This window comes from Jaculus jaculus, chromosome 5, assembly GCF_020740685.1.
Source record: "Jaculus jaculus isolate mJacJac1 chromosome 5, mJacJac1.mat.Y.cur, whole genome shotgun sequence".
Lineage (NCBI taxonomy): Eukaryota > Metazoa > Chordata > Mammalia > Rodentia > Dipodidae > Jaculus > Jaculus jaculus.
The window spans coordinates 99,144,341-99,170,632 of NC_059106.1; the positions used below are offsets into that span (position 1 = coordinate 99,144,341).

At 40.5% G+C, this 26,292-nt stretch overlaps 1 protein-coding gene across 1 annotated transcript; it reads left to right on the forward strand.

The window, feature by feature from the left end:
- The first annotated feature begins 7,474 nt into the window (after window positions 1-7,474).
- Window positions 7,475-8,704, forward strand: LOC101611700 (magnesium transporter NIPA2-like). Its single transcript, XM_045150372.1, is given in 2 exon segments — window positions 7,475-8,272; window positions 8,275-8,704. Coding segments are annotated over 2 exon segments (951 nt in total). The 5' UTR covers window positions 7,475-7,521; the 3' UTR covers window positions 8,475-8,704.
- The last annotated feature ends 17,588 nt before the right edge of the window (window positions 8,705-26,292 follow it).

The following is a 26,292-nucleotide window of genomic DNA, read 5'->3' on the forward strand; positions in this document are numbered from 1 at the left end:
ACGTCAGATATGCCCAGGTCAGCTTGGGCTGCCACAACAAAATGCTTGAGACTGAGTGGCTGAAATAGCAGAAAAGTCTTTCTCACAGCCCTTAAGAGTGGGAAATCAAGATCAAGGTGCTCACACCCCTGTGAGGGCTTCTTCCAGCCTGCCACTGTTACAGTTTCACTATTTCACTGTTTTCACACGATGTGGGGGAGCAGAGGGGAGGAATTGCTTCTTCTGAGGTTGTGTCTGTGAGATTCATTTCATTTGGTCCTCTTGTTAATCCCACTGGGGATTAGCTTAACCTGTCGCCCTGGTGAACAAGCTGAGACTTGGGGAGCTAAAATGATTTGTCCATGGTCAACATGACTGCCAAGTGCCTCATGGTATCACAGCCAAGCTTTTCTGATCAATGTCTGTGCTGCATAATGCATAGTGTCAGGACTCATGACTGGTCCTAGGAGATGGACTAGAGAAGCATCACAGGAAGACTAATCATTAACACTGCATTAAGAATGTGTCTGGTAAAAGAAAGTCTGGAAGTCCTTTCCTTTTTCTGCCCTTCCATATGTCCTTCATACTCCAAGCTCTGTTATGCTGGCTACCACCTCAAGTTAAGAACCCTGTATTTGAGCCTCTGTCCTGGGGGTGTGATGGAGCCTGACACTTTTCACTGGAGGTCTACAAAACAACAAAACTCTCTCCTGCTAACACTAACTCCTTCCTTGTTGTTACTTTTAGTTATGTTTGTCAAGAGACTCTCTCCAAAAGACCTTTCTCTCTCAAAGAGATGAAAGTGTATAATAAAAAGATAGTATACCCCCCAAAAAAGCAGGAGTTGTTTTTTGTTACATATAAAACACAAACATGGACCCAGGCCTGGTGACACACACTTGGAATCTCAGCTCTTGGGAGACTGAGGTGGGAAGTTCTACAAATTCTAAACCAGCCTGGGCTACGTTATGAGCCCCTGTCTCAATAAGAACAAAAAATAAAATCAATAACAACAAACAAAAAAAAATAAGAGGAAGCAGTTTTTTTTATTAGCAGAACCTATTTTGCCTACTAATCAAGAAAACTGAATTATATCAGTACATGTTAGTGGACATGTCCAAAAGGAAGTCGGGGATTCAAAAAGATCAGAACTGAAGAGACTATGAATCCTTCCACCCATTAGTGCTAGAAGCAGCCAGGATGACCAGCACATGCAGCAATGTCATCAAAATAATTCTCACAGGGCTGGAGAGATGGCTTAGCAGTTAAGTGTTCGCCTGAAAAGCCTAAGGACCCAGGTTCAATTCCCCAAAACCCATGTAAGCCAGATGCACAAAGTGGCGCATGTGTCTGGGGTTCATTTGCAGTGCCTGGAAGCCCTGGTGCCTCCATTCTCTTTATATATCTGTCTCTTCCTCTGTCTAATAAATAAATAAAATATTTTTTAAAGGTTTCTCATAGATGAAAACCAATGTGTTGTCTCTGCATTTTTTTAAAGATTTATTTTTATTTATTTATTTATTAGAGACAGAGAGAGGGAGATACAGGGACATAAGGAGAATGGGCACACCAGGGCCTCTAGCCACTACAAATGAACTCCAGACACATGTGCCTCCATATGCATCTGGCTTACATAGGGCCTAGAGAATTGAACTGGGGTCCTTAGGCTTTGCAGGCATGCACCTTAACCACTCAGCCATCTCTCCAGCCCCATGCACTTTTTGAGACGTGAGAGGTAGATTTTAAAAATAATGTAGTCCATGTAATTCTGGGAGAGAATGAAAACTTACATGGTAAAATGTTTCAAGCAACTTGGAGAAATCATGATATGTAAAACAAATATTTGAAGCCATATTAAATAGAAAAAAACACTAAATCAAGTGCATCATTGATACAATGTTATTAAATGTAAAAGATTTGTTTATGAGTTTTGGAACAAAATAAAGATATGAATAGTTGGTTTAAAGTATTTGTGTCATTTTTGCTAGGCGTAATCATAAACATTTATAGAAAATAAGTTATTTTGAATTTGAGATAATCTTTTAAATCACTTACTACAAAAAATCTTACTGCTATTCTTTGGCTCATCATAGAACATGTTAACTCAGTTTTAAGAAATGGAAAGGTCAATATTTTGTTTTTAAGTGGAAATAACCTTATGCAGCATATTTTCTAAATGTATAAGATAAGCTTTATTTAAAGTATGATGCATTTAAGACAAAAACATTAAGTCTTTTCCATAAGTCATCACATTCAGAACCAATTTACTGAAACTTTGTGTAAGATCATTTCAAAAATGGACCAAAGACCTTAATTTGAAATCAGAAACACTTAAAATACTGGAGGAAAACATAGGCAATACACTGGAAATTATAGGCATAGATAAGAATTTTTGTTTGTTTTTGTTTTTGTTTTTCAAGGCAGAGTCTCACTCTAGCCAAGGCTGACCTGGAATTCACTATGTAGTCTCAAGGTGGCCTCGAACTCATGGAAATCAACCAACCTCTGCCTCTCTAGTGCTGGGATTAAAGGCATGCACCACCGTGCCCAGTTTAGGTAAGAACTTTTTGAATAATACCCCAATAGCTCAGGAAATAGTCCAAAGAACCAACACATGGGAAGGCATGAAACTGAGGTTTCTGTTAAACAAAGGAAACCATCAGCAGGGCAAACTGGAAGTCTTCAGAATGGGAGGTGTCTGCCAGCCATTCCCCTGATGGGAATGACATCTGTATGAAGAGCTGCAGAAATTCAAAACACTAAAAACTGCCAATCCATAAATGAGCTAACATAATTAACAGATCATTTGCAAAAGAAGAAACACAAATAGCCAACAGACATTTTAAAAAGTTCAACATCCTTAGCCATTAGAGAAATGCAAATGAAAACCACTGCTAGATTTCATCTCATCCCATTCAGAATGTCTATCATCAAAATAAAAATAAACTGGCTGGAGAAATGACTCAGAGGTTAAAAACACTTGCTTGTAAGAGCTGGTGGCTCAAGTTAAATTCCTGATTAGCCACGTAAGTCCTGATACACAAAGTGGAGCATACATCTGGAATTCATTTGCAGTGGCAAGAGGTCTTGATGCCTATTTCTTCTCACCCCCCTCATAAATAAAATATTTTTAAAAAACTAATTACATAAAATGTAGGCAAAGTTGTGGGTGAGGGGGACACTTATTCACTGTTAATGGGAGTATAAAGTGGTGCAGCCACTATTTAAAACAATGTAGAAGTTTCTCAAAAATCTAAAAATTGAGCTAAGATGTGACACAGCTATACCTCAGATAAACATATATCTTGTATCCCACCACAGAGGTACTTGCACATTCATGTCCACTGATGCTCTATTCTCAATGATTAGGAAATGGAATTGGCCTAGATGCCCATCAGCTGATGGTTGGGATAATGAAAATGTGGTACATACACACAATTGAATTTTATTCTTCTTTGAAGAAAAATGAAATTATAAAATATGCAGGAAAATGAGCAGAACTGGAAAAAAATTATACTTAGTGAGGTAAAAGAGGTTCAGAAAGACAAAAGTAGCATGCTTTCTCTCATATGGATTTTAACTTTTAATATCTGTACATATGTAAATAAGAGGATGGACAGATTGCACCTGCTGTGAGCTGAGATAGGAGGGCACAAGGAGACAGGTGATGAGAAGGTGACAGGAGAATGCAACCACTGTAGCAGTGGAAAGGTGGCCCTGGTGAAGGAGCACAGAAGAGAAAGGAAAGAGGGGATATGGGAAGCAAATAAAGAAAAAAATTGAAAAACACTATAATAAGACTTAATTCTTTGTATGCAATTTAAAACATTGATTACTTTTTAAAAAGGAAGAAAACTATGTTAGCTCAGATCTTTCTTTTAGTTTATACTTGACTATGGCCCCTAGCCACTGCAAATGAACTCCAGATGCATGCACCACTTTGTGCATCTGGCTCTATGTGTGTACTGGGGAATTGAACCTGGGTCATCAGGCTTTGCAGGCCAATGCTTTTAACTTCTGAGCCATCTCTCCAGTCCTAAAGTGATGATTATTTTTCCTTGTCCTATTATAATAGAAAATCATGAGGTATGGTGGGAAAAGTGGGCACTTGCCCCCAGCAGCTTGAATGGAAGTCCTGGATACCATTAGGGGTCTTGTAAGTGATTGCCTTCTGGGCTTTAGACTTCTCAGTTGTGAGATGAACCTCAAATATTTTTGTTGAAAATGTTTTCTTAAAAACTTTAAACGCTGGGCTGGAGAGATGGCTTAGCGGTTAAGTGCTTGCCTGTGAAGCCTAAGGACCCCAGTACTAGGCTCGATTCCCCAGGACCCACATTAGCCAGATGCACAAGGAGGCACACATGTCTGGAGTTCCTTTGCAGTGGCTGTAGGCCCTAGCGGGCCCATTCTCTCTCTCCCTCTCTCTCTCTCCCCGCCCCCCTTTCTCTCTCTGTTACTCTCATATAAATAACAATAAACAGCAAAAAAAAAAAATTTTAACTACAAATGTTAGGTCTGGAGAGACGGCTTAGTGGTTAAGACACTTGCCTGAAAAGCCAAAAGACCCGGGTTCGATTTACCAGGACCCACATAAGCCAGATGCACAAAGTGGCGCATGCTTCTGGAGTTTGTTTGCAGTGGCTGGATGCCCTGGTGCACTCTCTCTCTCTCTCCCTCCCTCCCTCCCTCTTTCTCTTTCAAGTAAACAAATGTAAAAAAGAAGCATAAATTAAAAAGAAAAACTATAAATGTTGGGCTGGAGAGATGGCTAAATGGTTTAAATGGTTAGGAGTGTTTGCTTGCTTGCAAGGCCTGTTTGTCCCAGGTTCGATTCCCCAGTACCCACGTAAAGCCAGATTCACAGAGTGGCACATGCATCTGGAGTTCAGTTGCAATGATGTGAGGCTCTGGTGTGCCCATTTTTCTTTCTCACTCATCTCTCTGCTTGTGTCCCTCCCTCTGCTTGCAAATAAATATTTTTTAAAGAACTATAAATGTTGACCTCAGTTTTAAATGTGTCTCATATAAAAGGTATGAAAAGAAACTCAGAAGCTGAGACTTTTGAGATCAAATATCTTTGTTTGTCTTGACACGGGGCTGGCAGCTGAGACTCCATGCTCTCTCTGTATTGGCTTGTTCCCCTGGGCGCAAGACATCCAGCAGGGGACTGCAGTCCCAAGGCGGCTCCTGAAGGACTAAGTGGACCAGTGCCCTGCTGCATCCCCATCCCCATTCCATGCACATATTAGGCCAAGTGGGATGTGAATAAGAAATAAATATCTGTGAGGCCATTGCATTTGAGAGTTGGTTGCCATGGCAACTGTATAATCTTTCTAATAAACTTTCCAATCCAATGCTTAAACTGTTGTCATCAAGAACAAAGGGTAATGTTTGTTGGTAACTTCTCAGCATGTGGGCGGGCTCCTTGCTAGTCCTAACCACCATCCCCATTCCCCTGACTTCACTGTCTGGTACTATTAGATAGTACCCCAAATAAATTACTGTGTAATGCTAACATCTACCTGATGGCTTTGTTTGTCCCATCTGGGTTACAAGAAATATCACAGCATCTTTGGAGTTTGTATGCAAAAGCATAGCTGTGGAGTCATACAGAATTCCTTCCTGCTCCTCGCCAAGTTTTACTTGAATTGTGCTGAATCTCAATATTCTCATCTGAAGTAGTAAGTCCTACCTTAGAGGGTGTTGTGTGACTTTTCCTAGGGAAACACAAACAAATTCACCCCACATATGATAGAAATGACAGGCCAAGGTAGTAAGTCCACTAAGTATAGCTTAGTGAACTAGTGAGTTTACTGACCACGGCATGGGGAAGGGACTATATGTAGGAGTGCAGGTGACCCCAAAGCTGCTGCATCACTGAAGAATGACGACTTCCTCATAGCTACATAGATGTAGCTCCCTTCAGTTGACATTCCACCTCCCATATACTGTAACTGAGGTGCCCAACATGTTTGTTTCAGTGCTAGGACTGGATCCTACTCCATAGTTGTTGGCCAGAAACTCACAATGCAGACCAGTCTTGCCTAAACCTATAGTGATACTCCAAGCTCTGCCTCCTGAGGGCTGGTATTATAGGCATGTGCCACCATCCCAGCAAGCTGGCTAGGCAGAGTACTCTAGAGTACTAACTAGAGTACTGGTCAGACAAAAGGTCCAACCTTTTGACACAGCAGAATGACACTGTCATCCATAAATGTGTTGGCCCACAATCATAGTTAGGCCTGACACATGAAGCTGCTGTTAGACATTCTTGCTAGCATCTCCCAAGACTACATACAGCTGAGGCAGAATTACATACAGGTAGGCAGGGGGTGTGGCACAGGGGGAGTGGCAGGAATCTCAGGTGGCCCCTCCCTCCTCCTTTGAGAAAATGAAGCTGGCTTTCTTGCTAAGGGGCTCTTGAAGGCACTCACAGCTGCTCTGATTACAAGGTCATTATGCTAGCTGGACTGTACTCGACATCAGAGGAACTTTGTCAGCATTACACAAAATACCACATGTAAATCAATGTGACACACAGTAGAACCATAATAAATTATAATTATTATCATGACTCACATTTCAGTTTAAACAGTAATTCTCTTTCTCTGTGTCCTTTCTTCCTTCTCCTCCTCCTCTTCTTCTTCCCTCTCCTCCTCACTTTCCCTCTACAGACTCTGGAATGTGTGTACATAGGGGGAATTTTAGGCACTGGGTTGAGCTCCAGTATTTTCACATATCTAGTAATTAGTAATCTACCCCTCTAATGTGCACAAGATGATTTCCTTTTAGATGCTTAAAATTCAAAGCTCATTTCTGGCTTACTGTAATGCACAGTCTTCATAAACCTCCTGAATGGTGTTTGTCTTTACAAACCTCCTGGTTCTGTAGGGGAAATATTTTCTCATAGGTATTTCTCTGGGGAAAGGTTACATGACTTTCATCAGATTCTCAGAGATAACAACTCAAAAATGTTAAGAATTTCTGCCTTCTGGGCCGGGCCGGAGGGCGTCGGAAGGTAGGCAGCTGTCGGCGCTCCCATGGAGGAGGCGGCACTCACGGCCGCGGTCCGGATGCACGAGCTTCCCAGTGGACGGCGACGAAGGGTGTGAGCTAGCTGGGCTGAGCGCGCAGCCTGGGACCGTCCCGGCGGGAGGAAGCCGCTCACCGACTGAGGGTGAAGCTACTCTTCCAGGGTTTAATTTTTAAATGGGAGAAAAGGGTAGCATTTCTAAGAAAATGAGAATGAATAAATCATCTCTCTTTTTCAAAAGAGAAACCATATTAAGCTTACATCTTACCAGCTTTAGGCTAGACTGGCTGGCCAGGGAGCTTCAAGGATCCTGATTACAGCTGATTACACCACTGTTCCTGGAATTTTTTAAGAACAACTTCAGGAACAAACGAAATGATCCTGGGTCGTGGAAAATGATTTTTATATTGGTCACGGGTTGGCTATGACCTCCAGCATTTTCATTGGAGGGAGTTTCATTTTGAAAAAAAAAAAAAAAAGGCCTTCTAAGACTTGCTAGAAAAGGCTCCATGAGAGCAGGTCAAGGTGACCATGCATATCTTAAAGAATGGTTGTGGTGGGCTGGATTGCTGTCAATGGGAGCTGGTGAGGTGGCCAACTTTGCTGCATATGCATTTGCACCAGCCACGCTAGTGACTCCACTAGGGGCTCTCAGTGTCCTTGTAAGTGCCATTCTTTCTTCGTACTTTCTAAATGAAAGGCTTAATCTTCATGGAAAAATTGGGTGTTTGCTAAGTATTCTAGGATCTACAGTTATGGTCATCCATGCTCCAAAGGAGGAAGAGATTGAGACCCTAAATGAAATGTCACATAAGTTAGGTGATCCAGGTTTTGTGGTCTTTGCAACACTTGTGGTCATTGTATCCTTAATATTAATCTTTGTGGTGGGACCTCGCCATGGACAGTCGAACATTCTTGTATACATAACAATCTGCTCTGCGATTGGAGCATTTTCAGTCTCCTGTGTGAAGGGCTTGGGCATCGCCATCAAAGAGCTGTTGGTTGGAAAGCCTGTGCTGAAGCATCCCCTGGCTTGGCTTCTGCTGCTGAGCCTCGTGGTCTGCGTGAGAACACAAATTAATTACCTAAAACGAGCTCTGGATATATTCAACACTTCCATTGTGACTCCAATATATTATGTGTTCTTTACAACTTCAGTTTTAACTTGTTCATCTATTCTTTTTAAGGAGTGGCAAGATATGCCTATTGATGATGTCACTGGGACTCTGAGTGGCTTCTTCACAATTATTGTGGGGATATTTTGTTGCATGCCTTTAAAGACGTCAGCTTTAGTCTAGCCAGTTTTCCTGTGTCTTTTCGAAAAGATGACAAAACAATGAATGGCAATCTTTCTAGTATGTATGAAGTTCTTAATAATAATGAAGAAAGCTTACCATGTGGAATTGAACAGCACACTGGTGAAAATATCTCCCGTAGGAATGGAAATCTGACAGCTTTTTAAGAAGGATATGTTGGAAGGCTAATCTGTATTTCTGTTAGAAAATGATTTAGAGTATCAGAATGTATTTGGAAAAAAACATGGTCCTCAAATAATGTTCTCTAAAGACAATCTTTTTTAAGCTTTCACTAATTTGGATCAAGAAATTACTTTTCTTATATTAAGCAATGGTAGCTCACTAAAGTGACCTCAATACAATGGCTGATTTCCATTAACATTGAATTGTAAAGGTATTTTACATTTTGGTTCTTTCTCCAAAATCTAAATGCACTAATGACAATTTTAAGTCTATAAAGATGTTTTTATTTTTTCATTGGTGATGAAAGTCTAAAATGTTTGTCACCCTGATCTCATCAGTCCCTAGCCATAAAAGGGCTTTTGATTGTTTCAATACATTATCTTCAGATTTATCTTATCTGAAAGATTTCACTCCTGTTTGATGAGTAATTTCAAAATGTTTAAGGAATTCCCAAGTCACTAAATGAATGAAACTCTCTCAAAACACAGAAAAGAGATTGCCAAGAAACCATCTATGGCTTGTCCCTAAGCATCTGATTTCCTGTGCATATTTGATGGCTACCTTGCAGAAGACAAGTTCCTGTTAAGTCAGTGAATCCTGCATCCTTTGGGCCAGGCTCTTGGCTCTGCAGTCTTCATGGGTCTGTTCTTTGGTGCATAATACCTGGAACTTAGATTGCCATTTTACATCAGCTCCTACACTGCTCAGGATGTTCTCATGATGGATTATATCTCCACGGGATCTTTTAACCCTTGGGGAGGAAAATTAGAAGAGTGGGATAATTTCTTAGATTTGGTAGTTCATCCTAGAATAAAAATTTTGAACAAATTTTTTTTTCTAAGTCCAAATGCTTAAAATGTGTAAAATATGCTCTGTTTGTACCAAGCAGTTTATTTTGCTTAAGGGTTTGAACCATTGTACATTTTTTTTAAATTTTTATTTATTTATTTATTTGAGAGCGACAGACACAGAGAGAAAGACAGATAGAGGGAGAGAGAGAGAGAATGGGCGCGCCAGGGCTTCCAGCCTCTGCAAACGAACTCCAGACGCGTGCACCCCCTTGTGCATCTGGCTAACGTGGGACCTGGGAAACCGAGCCTCGAACCAGGGTCCTTAGGCTTCACAGGCAAGCGCTTAACCGCTAAGCCATCTCTCCAGCCCCCATTGTACATTTTGGTATTTTAGAAAACACTTATGAGAAATGTTTATGGAAAATCTCAAAAAAGATAGGCTAGTTCACACTTTACAGCTTCAAGTATATCCACTTCATAGGCATTGACAAGGCTACCCCAGCCTCTGTGGCAGGAGAGCTCAGACTTAGGTTTGCCGCACTCTCTTGTTCTTGCCTGTGGTTTCATTCCATGTGGTCTTCATTAATTAGCCTCATCAGTTCTATGAAGAGAACCCTTTTCTTGTGACCGCCATTTCCCATGTAACTTTTTTTTTGTTGTACTGAGGATTAAATGTAGGGTCATGCTTTCTAAAAAAAAAAAGAATTTCTGCCTTCTTAAAGCAATCTCTCCTCCACTCAGATAATTATGGAACATATCATTTTCCTAGAAACACACTTAATCAGATGGACTTGGTTTGTAGATCACCTTTCCATTTTGATACCCTCCTTCCTTAACACTATAAAATCCTTGTCATTTCTTTCTTTTTTTTGTTCATTTTTATTTATTTAGTTGAGAATGACAGAGAGAGAAAGAGGCAGACAGAGAGAGAGAATGGGTACAGCAGGGCCTCCAGCCACTGCAAACGAACTCCAGACGCGTGCACCCCCTTGTGCATCTGGCTAACATGGGTCCTGGGGAACTGAGCCTCAAACCAGGGTCCTTAGGCTTCACAGGCAAGTGCTTAACTGCTAAGCCATCTCTCCAGCCCTCTTTCTCTTTTTTTTAAATTAGTTTTGTACTCAGTGAATACAGTCAAGTTGATACCATTGTTAGCCTCCTCCCTGTCCTCCCCCCTCCACAGGGACCCTCCTAGTTGTTGAATACGGGCTGTGCATTGTGGGGTTAGCCATCAGTTATGGGTAGGAGGCAATGTCTCTGTGTATCATGACCCAACCTGTGGATCTGACATTCTTTCCGCCCCCTCTTTCGCAAATTTCCCTGCACCATGTTGGGTTCATTTTAGGTCTGCTTCAGTGATGAGGTCTTGGGAGCCTCTTGACCTTCATCCTCCTTCTCCCTCTCTGACCATTCCTCTGTCTGGGAATCTGGTCTTGTTTCATCAGAATAGCATTTGAAAGTGGACAGCATCAGTCTCTTGTCACCCAGACTCTTTCCCTTGACCTTCTTTCTTGATGACCAGTTCATCTCCTCCTACCAGACCTAATCCTCTCCAGCAATCTTCTTCACAGCTGCCTGCTGCGCATCTATGTGGCTTTTCTGCTGACTCTAAACTGAGAAAGTTCCAAGTCTGATTCTTCATTTTCTGATTTCTTTTCTTTTCCATTTTTTGGCATTTGTCTGGTGTGTATGTTTGCTTATGTGAGCACATGAGTGTGTGCAGACATGTGTGCACATACATGACTGTGAAGCTCAGAGGCTGACATTGGGTGACCCCTTCCAACCTCTCTTCACCTTTTATTTACTGAGGCGGGATGTCTCACTTAACTCAGAGCTCTCTGATTCAGCTGGTCTAGCAAGCTAGCTTTCCTGGTGGATCCCGTCTCTGCCTCCTGAGCACTGGCACTGAAGGTGGGCCTTTATGTCCGCCTAGCATTTACATAGGTTCTGGGAAACCAAACCCTGTTTCTCATGCTTGCACAACAAGCCCTTTAGAGACTGAACCACCTCTCTAACTTTGGGAATAGCCTTTCTTTGTCTCCTGATCTGTAAATTGTTACTTCAGAGGCACATCTTCCTTCTCTTTTTCTCCAATTGCCAACCCTATACAGTTTAATATTCATGCAACACTGTGAGGTACTAGATCAGTCACTTACTTACCACTCCAATCACAGCCACTGTAGCTGTGGCATTTCCTTGTCACCTGCTCATGATGTGAGCACTGTGTAGCCATCACTCCCTCTAGCCTGTCTCTCTCCAACCTGCCCCTTTCAGAGTATATGCCTAAGCATCAGTATTTTTTCATTCAAAACCTATCAGCATTAGTTGATCTTTCTGAGTTACATGAAAAACTATCACCTTGCCAGTCACACAAACTCTGTCTCATACCTACATAACTTTTAGCCTGGGTTCCATACTAAGACTAAGGGGCTTTACCTTTTCCCTAGTATGCAGTCTTAGGAAAACTGCTTGAGGGCTGGAGAGATGGCTTAGCTCTTATAGTGCTTGCCTCAAAAGCAAAAGGATCTTGGTTCGAGTCCCCAGGACCCATGTAAACCAGATGCACAGGTGGCACATGTTTCTGGAGTTCCTTTGCAGTGGCTGGAGGCCCTAGCACATGCATTCCCTCTCTTTTTCTCTCTCTCCACTCTCTCATACACTCTTTCTGCCTGTCTTTCTCAAATAAATAAATAAAAATAAAATTGCTTGATCTCTCTATAAAATAGGAGTATTCATGGTATTCATCATGGTAGGTCATAAATAGATCCTACCATGCTCCTTTCTGTCAACAGTTGGATTATTTTCCTGGGCCTGGTGACTCTCTCCTGAAAACCCAGCACTTGGGAAGCTTCAGCAAGAGTATTGCTACAAGTTTGAGGCCATCCTGGGCTACAAATGAGTTCCAAGCCAACCTGGGCTACAGAGTGAGATCCCACCACAAAAACAAAAGCAGGGCTGTGGAGAAGGCTCACTGCATAAAACTGCTTGCTGTGCAAACATGAGGACCTGAGTTCAATCCCCAGCACCCTTGTAAAAAGCCAGGCCTGGTCACATGTATCTGTGACCTCAATGTTGAGTGGGGCAGAGACAAGAGGCTCATTGAGGCTTCCTGGTCAACCATTCTAACTGAAAAACAGTGGTAGGTTAAATAAGAAACTGTTTCAGGGAAGTTAGGTGGAAGAGCACACCTGCTTTCTGCTGGCTTCTATGCCAGAGCCCCTGGGGTGTGGGCGTGTACATACATGTATGCATGCACACATATGCTCAAGAGTTTTTAAAAGTTGAACTTTATCTCCTCACTCATTAAAGTTGGGCTGGTCTGGCTTTAGCCAGTAGACTGTGTGGTGGCACTGATCTTGTACAATTTACTGGCTCCACACTATGGATGACCTTGAGTTTGCAGTGGCCATGTGGAGGAGAAACATCCCTTCCCACCTTGCCCTCTACTGCAGGAATAAAACCATCTTAGGTTTTCAGTTCCAAGTAATGGACCAGAGAGCTGCAGCTGCGTGATGAGCCCTGAGAAACCCAGTGTTAAACCTCCCCACTGAGCAAGTCCAGATAGCCAACACACAGAACCCTGAGCAAATTTCAGCTACGATATTTTGTGGTGATGTGTCACACAGTAAAACTTACTGACATATCACCTCATAAGGCATGAGTGTTAAATGAGGAAATCCACATTGCACAGTGACAGTTATTACTATATTATTGACTCATTACACACACTCTGTTGGCCTATCAACTTGACTATTCATTATTTTCTCAAGTTGATCCTGCTCCTTCTTATGAATTTTAAGCAGACAGAACGTACTTCCCTCTCTTGTCCTACCCATGATTCAAACTTCATCACAAATGCCTGCTTCTAGATGAATCCTCAAACTGGTTTCTAGCTAAAGAAGAGGTGGTAGAAAGAGCTGGACTTTGCAGCCAAGCAGGCATATGTGAATTCTGGCTGCGTATTTCCACTAGATGAGGTATGCAAACTCTCTGAGCTTCATCGTCCACCTCTGTAAAATGAGTTGTTGTGAATATTAACTGGCACCATCTAGCCTCCAGGTTCTTGGTCTACCCTGTAATGTGCAGTTGGCAAATGCTTATTCCTTCCTCCCTTCCCTCCTCCAACCCCACAGCTCTGTCCACCATGCCTCAGAGCACAGGGTGGGTTCTGCATTTGGTTATAATTTTGAGTACTTGTTTTATACACTATTTAGAGAAAGAGTGCTTTATTTATCTTAGAGTCCCATATAGAACCCTATATGGTTATTTTCACATGGTAAACACTCAATAAATGTTTATTACATTGGAATTTTAAAATCGCCAAGTTTCACAGGCAGTGTTAAAGAAGCTCATCTTTGCTGGGTTAGGGAGGCTTTTACAGAGGCCTTGAATCCAAACTAGTGGTTTTAAGATTGGAAGTATTTAGAACAGTGGAGAAGAAGAAGGGACAATTGGAGCAGACGGCATACAGTTAGCGTCTCACAGTCTGACTGTGCCAAGTACTGAGGGCAAGGCTAGAAAAAAAGGGTTCATCTTGCTTGACCAGTTAAAGTTGTTGGATTTTGTTCTGAAGGCAATAAGGAGTCACTAAGAGATTGTTGTTATTTTCTCTTTTTTCTATAAAAATAATAAATGAGCATTACAGAGAGCATAGAAATATAATTAAAGACTGAAGTGAAAGAGTATGTGCAATCTCTTAATATACAAAGAACTGTCATCAAAGCTTTAGTACTAGGTTTGTGGTTAAAAGGTGCTTGCTTGCAAAGCCTGCTAGCCCAGGTTTGATTCCCCAGTACCCATGTAATGCCAGATGCACAAAGTGGCCATGCATCTGGAGTTTGCAGTCACAAAAGACACTCTCCCTCTCTCTTTCTCTCCTTGGAATATATATTATATTACTCATATTTCTCCTATATATGCACCCTTTTATTTTTTATTTTTATTTATTTAAATATTTATTTACTTGAGAGAGACAGAGAAAGAGGCAGACAGAGAGAGTATGGGCAAAGGAGGGCCTCATGTCACTGACAAAACAACTCCAGGTGCATGCCCACTCTATTCATCTGGCTTGATGTAGGTACTAGGGAATTGAATCCAGGTTGTCGAGTTTTCTCCAATTCCATGTACCCTTCCTTCCTTCCTTCCTTCCTTCCTTTCTTCCTTTCTTTATTTATCTCTATCTATCTATCTATCTATCTATCTATCTATCTATCTATCTATCTATCTATGTTAGCAATAGAGAGAGATGGGGAGAGAATTGGCATGCCAGGGCCTCAACCATTGAAATCTAGCTCTAGATGTTTGCACAACCCAGCAGGCATGTGAGACCTTATGTTTGCCTTACCTTTGTGCCTCTGGTTTATATGGGATCTGGAGAGTCGAACATGGGTCCTTAGGTTTCACAAGCAAGCACCTTAACTACTAAGCCATCTCCAGCCCCCCATGCACTCTTTTTAACTAACCTTTTAAAATACAAGTATATAAAACTAATTCAAAAAATGTTATACATACACCATTATGACTAACATTTACAAGATTTGTTTTATCTTTATTTTCCTCTTTTTTTTTTTGTTTGTTTGATTGGTTTTTGTTGTTGTTTGGCTTTTTTTCTTGTTTGTTGTTTTTGGGATTTTTTTTTTTTTTTTGGTTTTTTGTTGTTGTTTTGTTTTGTTTTTGTATTCCAAGATAGGGTTTCTCTCTAGCCCAGCCTGACCTAGAAGTCACTATGTGGTCTCAGGGTGGCCTCAATGGTAATCCTCCTACCTCTGCCCCCCAAGTGCTGGGATTAAAGGTGCATGCTACCATGCCTGGCTTTTAACTTTTTTTTTTTTTTTTTGACATCTTCCATACTTGCAGACAATAAACCATGATTTTTCCCTTGCATCCCCCACTTTCCCCATCAAAAATCCACACCCATCATATCCCTTCCCTGTCTCCATTGGTCTCTCTTATTTTGATGTCATCATCTTTTCCTCCTATTATGAGAGTCTTGTGAAGGTAGTTCTAGGCACTATGAGGTGATAAATACTGAGGCCAATTCATGTCTGAATGATTGCATTTTAAGCAGTCCTACCTTTCCTTTGGCACTTATATTCTTTCCACCACCTCTTCCACAATTAACCCTGAGCCTTGCAAGGTGTGATAGAGATGTTTCATTGCTGAGCACTCCTCCATCACTTCTTCTCAGCACTATGGTGCCTTTTGGGTCATCCCTGTGATCACCACCATCTGAATACAGAAGCTTCTATAACCAAGAATGACAGCAGCATTAATATATAGGTATGAATGTTAACTAAAGTGCTTACAGGGCAGTTTGATGAGCATTATGCATTTAGCAAACAAGAGCAGGTGTTACACTCCTAAGGCTCATGACCTCCCCCACCACAGGCTGTTGGTTAGGTTTTCAGTACCAGGCATGTAATCTCTCCCATGGATCTGGTCTCCAGTCCAATTAGAGAGCAGTTGGTTTCCCCTGTAACAGACATCCACTACTGCACCTGTTTGGTCATTTGGCCTAGCTGGCCAAACTTGAGGCTTGTAGGGTCCACTGTTTTCCTGCTAGTTATTTCTGTCTTCCATAGGGCTGCATGCTGTGTAGCTTTTTCTAGCTTTCTATCAGCTGGTCTACAGGGAGGAGGTTTTTGGCTCAGCCCCAGCTCAATATCTCAGTGACTGTGCAACCCAGGCATGTGGAGCCTTCAGCAATAGGGTCTTACCATCTATTTTTGGTGGGAAACCAAGAACTAGGGCAATAGCCTGTAATGTGTTGGGGGTATCAGGGACCTCCCTGGCCAACAACTCACTACATGGTATCCCATCCCTGGAAATTTTTCTAGTAGTAGTCTCTAGCTTCTGGGGGTGCCATTCTCCAAAAAAAGTAGGTTTTCATATGGCTTATTCACAATATCCTGAATTTTGATTAACCCTCACCTATCCTTCTTTTACTCAACCTCTTCCCCTGACCTATCTTAGGCCATTCCACCCCCAGTAATCTGTTCATGTACATATACATACCATCCCCTTAAGTCCTTCCCACTCCTCCCTCCCTTATAGCCACTTTCTAGCTTACTGGCCTCTGCTACTGATTTTTTACTCCAACTCACACACAAGACTAAACATTTGTAGCTAAGATCCACATATGAGAGAAAACATGGAACATTTGGCTGTGTTAACTCACTTAGTACAATCCTTTCCAGATACATCCATTTCCCTGCAAATTTCATTTTTCTTTACTGCTGACTAGAGCTCCATTGTATAAATGTACCACATCTTTATTATCCATTCATCAGTAGAGGGGCAACAAGCCTGGTTCCATTTCCTAGCTACTGTGAATAGAGCAGCAATAAACATGGTTTCTAAGGTAGTGAGAAGAGTCTCTAGGATGTATGCCCAGGAGTGCTATAGCTAGATCATATGGTAAACCAATTTTAAGCTGTCTCAGGAACCTCCACACTGATTTCCACAATGGCTGCACCAGATTACATTCTCACCAACAGTGTAGAAGAGTTCTACTTTTTCTACATCTTCACCAACATTTATTGTCATTTGTTTTCTTCATGATAGCCATTCTGATGGGAGTGAGATAGAATCTCAAAGTAGTTTTCATTTGCATTTCCCTTATAGCTAAGGATGTAGAACTTCTTTTAGATGTTTATATGCCATCTGTGTTACTTCTTTTGAGAACTCTCTAGTTCCTTAGTGGGTTGTTTGTTTGTTTGTTTGCTTTTTGTTTTTCCAGGTAGGGTCACACTCTAGCCAAGACTGACCCGAATTCAGTAGGAAGTCTCAGGGTGGCCTCAAACTCACGGTGATCCTCCTACCTCTGCCTCCTGAATGCTGGGATTAAAGGCATGCACCACCATGTCCTCCTTATCCCATTTTTTTAGTTGGGTTGTTTGATTTCATATTATTTCGATTTTTGGGTTCTTTGTATATCCTACATATTGGTACTCTTTCAGATGTAGAACTGTCAAAGATCTTCTCTTATTCTTTAAGTTGCCTCTTTGCTCGATTCACAGTGTCTGTTGCTGTGCAAACACTTTGTGGTTTCATAAAATCCCAGTGGTTGATCTGTGGTTTTATTTCCTGAGCAAATGGGGTTATATTCAGAAAGTCATTGTCTATGACAATATGTTGAAGGGTTTCCTCTGCTTTTCCCCCTAGCAGTGTCAGCGTTTCAGGTCTGATATTAAGGTATTTATCCATTTGGACTTGATTCTTGTGCAATTGGGGAGATAAGGATCTATTACATCCTTCTACATATAGATATCCAGTTTGCAAGCACCATTTGTTGAAGAGGCTGTCTTTCCTCTAATGTTTCGCATTTTTGTTGAAAATCAGGTGGCTGTAGCTGCCTGGATAAACATCTGAGTCCTCTTTTCTATTCCACTGATCTACTTGTCTGTTTTGTGCCAGTTCCATGCTGTTTTTATTAATATGGCTTTGTAATATAGCTTAAAATTGGGTATGGTACTTCCAAATGAATTTAAGGAATATTTTTTTTATTTCTGTGAAGGATGCCATTGGAATTTTAATGGGGATTGCATTAAGTGTGCTGATTGCTTTCAGTAAAGTGGACATTTTCAAAATATTCATTCTTCCAATCCAAGAAAATGGGATGTCTTTTTATTTCCTAGTGTCTTCTGCAATTTCTGTCTTGAGTGTCTTAATATTTTCATTACAGAGATCCTTCACTTCCTTGGTTAGGTTTTTTCCAAGGTACTTTTTTTTTTAAGGTAATTGTGAATGTGAGTAATTCCCTGATTTCATCCTCCACATGTTTGTTGTTAATATATAGGAAAGCTACTGATTTCTGTGTATTACTTTTGTATCCTGCTATATTGCTAAACCTGTTTATCAGCTCTGACAGTTTACTGGTAGAGCCTTTATGTAGAGAATCATATCATCTGCAAATAATGATAATTTGATCTTTTCCTTTCCAGTTTCTATCCCTTTTATGTGTGTCTCTTATTGCTGTAGCCAAGTTCTAGCACTACATTAAATTAAAGTGAGGACAATGGAAACCCTTATCTTGTTCCTGATTTTAGTAGAAAAGCTTCAAGTTTTTTTCCATTTAGTATTATGTTGGCTGTTGGTTTGTCATAAATAGCCTTCATTATGTTGAGATATGTTCCTTCTATTTCTAGTTTCTTTAGGACTTTTACCATGAAGAGATGTTGAATTTTGTCAAATGCCTTTTTTGCATCTATTGATATGATCCTGTAATTTTTTTTTTCCTTCAGTCCCTTTATATAGTATATTGCATTTACTGATTTGAGTATGTTGAACGATCCCTGCAACTCTGTGATAAAGCCTACTTGGTCTGGGTGAATGACCTTTTTGATATATTCTTGTATTCATTTTGCCAATATTTTTTTAAATTATTTATTTATTTATTTGAGAGCGACAGACACACAAAGAGAAAGACAGATAGAGGGAGGGAGAGAGAATGGGCGCGCCAGGGCTTCCAGCCTCTTCAAACAAACTCCAATATTTTGTTGAGAAGTTTTGCATCTATGTTCATGAGGGAAATTAGACTATAATTTTCTTTTTTTGTTCTGTCTTTGTCTGGTTTTGGTATCAGGGTGATGCTGGCTTCATAGGAGTTTGGTAGAATTTTCTATTTTATGGAAAAATTTGAGAAGGAATGGTATTAGTTCTTCCATGATCATCTGGTAAAATTCACCAGTGAATCCCTCTGAGCCTAGACTTTTTTTTTAGTTGGGAGTTTTTTTGTTTTTTTTTTTTAGTAACAGCTTGGATCTCTGTACATATAGGTCTATTTAAATGGTTTATCTCATCTTGATTTAGTTTTGGTAGGTCATATAAATGAAAGAAATAATCCATTTCTTTCAGATTTTTAAACTTAGTAGAGTGCATGTTCTTAAAGAATGTTCTTATGAGCTGAGCATGGGGGCAAATGCCTTTAATCCCAGCACTCGGGAGGCAGAGGTAGAAGAATCATCGTGCCTTCAAGGCCAGCCTGAGACTACATAGTGAATTCCAGGTCAGCCTGGGCTAGAGTGAAACCCTACCTCAAAACAAAATTAAAAGAATGTCCTTATGAGTTTCTGAATTTCTTTGATATCTGTTGTAATGGTACCTCATTTTATTAAATTGTGTTTCTTCTCTCTTTCGTCTGGTTAGATTTGCTAAGGGTTCTGCCCTACTCTTTATTATTTCTTCCCATTTACCAATTTTTGGTTTGTCTTGTTCTTTTTCCAAGGCCTTAAGGTGAAACATTAAGTTTTTTACTTGCAACCTTTATAATTTCTTAATATAGGCAGTTAAAGCTATAAAATTCTCCTTAGAACAGCCTTCATTGTGTCCCAAAGGTTTTGGTACATTGTGCTCTCATTATCATATAATTCTATGAATTTTTTGATTTCTTTTTATATTTCTTCAATGACCCATTCATCATTCAGTAGTGTATGGCTTAGTCTCCATAATTTTGTGTATGCTCTGTACATTTTCTGGTTTCTGATTTGTAGTTTAATCTCATTGTGATCAGATAGAGTGCAAGGGATTATTTCAATTTTCCTATATTTGTTAACATTTGCTTTGTGTCTTAATATATGGTCTCCTTTAAAGAATGTTTCATGTGCTATTGAGAAAATGTGTATTCTGCCACATTTAGATGAAATGTTCCATAGGTATCTGTTAGGTCCATTTGTTCTAAAACATGATTTAATCCAGATGTCTCTCTGTTTATTTTTTTTTGCTGGGATAATTTGTTGATTGATGAGAGTGTGGTATTGAAGTTACCCACTACAATTGTACTTGGTGATATGTGTGACTTTAAGTCTAGTAGTGTTTGATGAAATTGGGAGTACCCATGTTAAGTTCATACATATTTTGAATTATAATATCTTCCTGTTGAATTTTTCCTTTAATCAATATAAAGTGACCTTCTTTATCCTTCCTCACTAATGTTGGTTTGAAGTCTATCCTGTCAGATATTAAAATAGCAATACCTGCTTGTTTCCTAGGCCCATTTGCTTTAAACAATATTTTCCATCCTTTACCTTAAAATAGTATCTGTCTTTATGGAGAAGTGAGTTTCTTAGAGGCAATAATCTGAAGAATCCTGCCTTTTAATCCAATCTGCAAGCCTGTGTCTTTTGGTTGGGACATTGAGGCCATTGATATGAAAAGCTATTATCAAATAGTATATATTAATTCTTGCCATTCTTCTAGTTTTGTAGTGCTCCCTATTTTCCCTTTACTCTCTTTTATTAATTGTTATTTGGGTATGATTTATTTTTTCCTGTTTTCTCATGTGTATGCTTTGCTTTCTTTTCAGCATGAAGGATCCCTTCAACTATTTTCTGTAAAGCTGGCTTAGTGTTCATATATTCCTTTCGTCTATTTTTGTTGGGGAATGTCCTTATTTCTCTATCAGTTTGGATGGATAGCTTCATTGAATAAAATAATACCAGTTGACACTTGTTATCTTTTGGCTTTTAAACTTTCTGTTGAGAAATCTGCTGGGATTCTTATGGTCTTGCCTTTATAAGTGACTTGTTTGTTTGCTTGTTTGTTTTAATCTCTAACTGCTTTCAATATATTTTCCTTGTTTTATATGTTTGGTAGTTTAATTATAACATGGTGAGGAGAGTTCCTTTCCAGGTTTTATCTGTTTGGTGTTCTAAAAGCTTCCCATATCTGCAGTGGCATTCTTTCCCAACTTGAGGGAATCTTTTTCAAAAAATGCTTTATTTTTATTTATTTATTTGACAGAGAAAGAGGGAGAGAGAATGGGTGCACCAGGGCCTTCAGCCACTGCAAATGAACTCCAGATATGTGTGCCCACTTATCCATCTGCCTAACATGGGTCCTAGGGAATCGAACCTAGGTCCTTTTGCTTTGCAGGCAAATGCCTTAACTGCTAAGCCATCCCTCCAGCCTTGAGAGAAATTTTCTTCTATTATTTTGTTGAAAACACCTACTATACCTTTGGAGTGAAATTATTCTTCTTCTATACCCCAGATTCTTATATTTGGTTTTTTCATGGTGTCCCAAGTATCTTGAAATTCCCATTCATACCGTCCTACTAGCTTGTCTTTCTCTTCATTGGACTGTATTAGATCTGGCACCTGGCCTTCTAATTTAAAAAGTCTGTTCTCTCCTTCATTCATTCTATTGGTGAGACTTTCTACATGGTTTTTTTTAATTTTTTTTTTTTTTTTTGCTTTTTATTTATTTGAAAGTGATGGACACACAGAGAGAAAGAGGCAGATAGAGAGAGAGAGAAAGAGAATGGGTGTGCCAGGGCCTCCAGCCACTGCAAATGAACTCCAGACGCATGCGCCCCCTTGTGCATCTGGCTAACATGGGTCCTGGGGAATCGAGCCTCAAACCGGGGTCCTTAGGCTTCATAGGCAAGCGCTTAACTACTAAGCCATCTCTCCAGCCCTCTACATAGTTTTTTAAATTATTATTTGACTTACTGTGTTTTTCATTTTTAATACTTCTGAGTGTTATTTTTTTCTTTTGGTTTTCCGAGATAGGGTCTCACTGTAGTTCAGGCTGACCTGGAATTAACTATGTAGTCTCAGGGGTGGCCTCAAACTCACAGCGATCCTCCTACCTCTGCCTCCTGAGTGCTGGGATGAAAGGTATGCGCCACTACGCCCAGCTTCTGATTGGTTTTTCTTCACTATTTGTATTTCCTTACTCATGCTTTGTAATGACTTCCTTACTTCATTGAGTTGGTTTCTTGAGTTCTCCTTCAGGAGTTTATTTTTTTCTTTGATCCCTTTGTTGTTTTTTGTTTGTTTGTTTTCTTTGATTTCTTCAAGAATGGATAAAATCATTTTTCTGAAATCTTTGTCAGGCATTTCATCTAAAACAGTCTCATTGGGGATCATTTCTGGTGGATTTATAATTTTTGGTGTGATTGCATTGTCTTTATTCTTTGTGTTTCTTGTATTATAATGTAGAGGTTTTTGCATCCAGAGTTAATTTGATGCTTGGGCTCTCTAATTATCTGCAGTGTTCTTCGTCATGTAAATCCAATTTTATATACCTTCAGGGTAGGATTCAAGGTGCCAACTGTAGCCCTTGTACTCCAGGAAAATAGCAGAAGTTACCCTAGATGTTGAGTTTACCTGCTATTCGAGTATTCTAGTAAGCCTAATGGAGAAATTTACTGGCAAATTTTAAATTCAATTGAGCAATATACACATTCAATCAAAACCAGAATGGAGTATTTATGTAAGAGTGGGTATTAAAACAAATGGATCATCTAATAAAGTCAAAGTCCCTAAGGATGTGTGTTGCCCCACACCCTTAACCCTGTCAACTGGAAGGCTAAGATCTCTGGTCTGTAAAGGGTTCCAGGTCAACTGTGGTTAAGTAAGACCCTGCCTCAATGAATGACAGAAGCAGAGACAAAAGCACTATAAATCAGGAAGCAACAAAAGACAACCTCAAAATATAGCTTATTCAGGAATGGTAAATCCAACCATCCATCAGATTTAACACATAAGTTGCTCTGACATGGAAGAGGTGATTAGTACTTCCAATGCAACCTATATGCCAGGGTTTGTTTTGGTTTTGTTTTGTTTTGTTGGTAGAAACTAACCTGGTATAAGTAGGCCTGTTACCTTTTGGGATGGCTTTGGTCTTAGCTATGCAATATGTCAGCTTGGACCCATCTTTATTGTGCTATGGACTCTGGTAGGCTGGCTGGGTAATAGCTGCTCTGATCACCTGTGCTGTGTGCACTGTAGCTGAATTCCCTTCCCCAGGTTTCCAGCACTGGAGATTGAGGTGGGGAGGCTGAGAAGGGTACCTGAAATTGTACCAGAGGTGTGTGCCTGGTCACCTCAGTTCTCTTCCTCACAAGCCAGTCAGATGGTCCCTGCTGTCTTCTCCTTCAGGTTTCTTGAGTTTGTGAAGAGGCTCATGTGAGTGGAAAATCCTTGACCTGATTTTTCCTGTAGCTCTGGTAGAGCCTGGTGGCCACACAGACCTACACTGCTGCTGGAGCAGCTTCTGCTTCTGTGGACTCTAGAAGTTCTGAGTCTCTCCTACTTCTCTGTTGTGGTTGATAATTGCTTATACACCTTCACTTTTTGGTAGAAGAGTATATTTTGTTGTTTTTCTGCTTATTTCCCCCCTAGGCTGCTTTGGTGTGACTCCTACACCACCATCTGACCCAGAAGTCCCTTCTGTCTTTCTTTCTTTATTTCAGTTTTTTTGACGTAGGGTCTTCTCTAGCCCAGGCTGACCTGGAATTCACTATGTAGTCTCAGGGTTGCCTTGAACTCATGTCACTCCTCCTACCTCTGCCTCCAAAGTGCTGGGATTAAAGGCATGCACCACCACACCTAGATCCTTCTTTATTTTTTAAAATATTTTATTATTTATTTGCAGGGAGAGAGAATTAATGAGAATAAATGGGCACTCCATGGCCTCTTGCCACTGCAAATGAACTCTAGAGGCATGGGCCACTTTGTGGATGTGGCTTCATGAGGTTGTTGGGGAATCAAACACAGGACATTAGGCTTTGTAAGCAAACACCTTTAGCCACTTATCCATCTCCCCTGTCCCCTTTTCTTCTTCCTTAAACATTTGAGAATAAGTTGCATATAAGATTCTCCTAAATATTTCAGTGTGTATTTCTTGAAAACAAAGGCATTTTGCTATATAACAACAGCATAGCCATCCCAATCAGAAAATAAACATTGACATAATCCTCTTATTTACTCACAAATCTTTTTGAAATTTGCCAATTGCCTAGTAATTTACATAAACCAATCCAATGTCATACAATACACAATGACACATAGGTGTCATTTCTTCTTAGAAGCTCCTTCAATCTGTCAATATTTTATTATCTTTCAGGATTTTTACATCTTTGAAAGGTACAGATTGGATACTCTGCACTTGTCTCTCCTTTTATATTTGTCCAATGTTTCCTGATAATTACTTTCAGAATACATGCTTCTTTTAAATATTTTTGAAGACTGGAGAGCTGGCTTAGTGGCTAAAGTGCTTGCCTGAAAAACCAAAGAATTCAGGCTTGATTCCTCCTTACTCATATAAGCCAGATGCCCAAGGTGATGCATGTGTCTGGAGTTTGTTTGCAATGGCTAGAGGCTCTAGTGCTCCATCTCTCTTTCTAATAAATAAATAAATAATATATAATTTTGTGAACTTTAATATATGGGCATATTGCAAATTGGCCATATTCCCACTGAGTTATACTCTTATGTCTCCTCTCCACCTGCCTCATTCCATTGAGGGTTAGTTATCAGTATTCATTGTGGGGTCATGAATGCAACAGTCAGTCTCAGTGGTGGGGACAATGCCTCAGAGCATACCTTCCCACCCTGTGGCTCTGATATTCTCTCAACTCCCTTTTCTGCAGAGTTCCCTGAGCTGTGGAGGGTATGTTATAACTTACCATACCTTCAGAATTTTGGTTGTAACAAAGTGTTCTTGTCTGTCACACTCATTTGTTTGATCTTTATTCATGTCAGGAATTGGCACATGGGCTTAGTTTGATGAGTTATGGTCTTTGACCACCATTGCTGTCTCCATAAGCCAATGGCAGCCTGAGGTGCTCCATCTCCTTCAACTGTCCACACTTCTGATATATGTGTCTCATAGAACCAGACTCCTCACTGGAATCTAAGAAAAGCACACCTGGACTAGAGGGAATAGCTTAGCAGTTTAAGGCATTTGCCTGCAAAGCCAAAGGACCCAGGTTTGATTCTGCAGGACCCACATTAGCCAGATGCACAAGGGGACGCATGCATCTGGAGTTCGTTTGCAGTGGCTGGAGGCTCATTCTCTCTCTTTCTCCCTTTTCTGTGCAAAATATATATGAACAAAATACTTTAAACAGAAAAAGAAAAAAGCACACCTGTAAATGATATTCTGGTGATTTTTGTGCCCTTTTAGAATGTCAAGACTTATCAGAGGTTAGCACCATTGCTCACCTCCATTCCACCATCCCATAGAGAGGTATGATGATGAAACATCATTCCTGCCTGCTCCAACCCATAACAAACCAAGAAACCGAGAAAATGTTCCATGTTAGTATGATGATATAAAAAGCCTATGTGGTTGGGGAGATGATAAAGTGGGTAAATCACTTGCTATTCAAACATAAGAACCTGAGTTTGGATCCCCAGTACCCACACGAGGGCCGGGCCAAACAGCGCATGCCTGTGATCTCAACATTTTGAAGCCAGAGACGGGAGGATTCACACAACAAACTGGCTATCTAATCTAGCCCAATTGGTGAACTCTGGGTTCATTGACAGACACTACTTCAAAAAATAAGGAGGATAGGACTTCCAGGTAAGATGGCAGCATAGGAGCCAAAACAGCCTAGGGAAGGATTTAAGCAAAACCCCAGCAAAATACACTCTTCTTCTGAAAAAATGAAGGAGTATAGGTTATTCTTAGACACAGCAGAGAAGCCAGAGAGACCAAGATCCACCAGAAAGGAGGAAAATGACCAGAGTTCCACTGAGGCGATCACTGCCTGAATCCCCGCACACCCGCCTGGCCAGCATTGTCACACCAGGCATGCCACGCAGCAGCAGCAGCAGCAGAGACCAAGCACCAGGCTTTTCAACTCCATCAGCCTCTGATGGACAACTACTGAAAGTGTGAGTAGCACCAGAAGTCTGAACTCTCCCATCCCTCACCATCAGAACCGGAACCTCAGCCCCCAGTGGCAGTGCAGCCAGCAGAGCGGATCAGAGGTACGGCTGCAAAGCACAACATGGAGGGATCCAGGTGGGCACTCAGCATTGGTGAGATTGAAAGCCACCCGAAAAGGTAACGAGGCTGCCTGAAAAAAAAATAAAAACAGGTACACAGACCTGAAAGATCTAATCTCTCTTTCCTTGTCAGGGAAGGTTATGGGGTATATATTCTTGGTTGGCTTTACCATTTTCAAATAACCTGTATATCTCTACCTCCCAGCTGACAAGATTATCTATCTGTTTCTTTCTTTCTTTCTTTTTTCTTTTTTTTTTTTTTGGTTTTT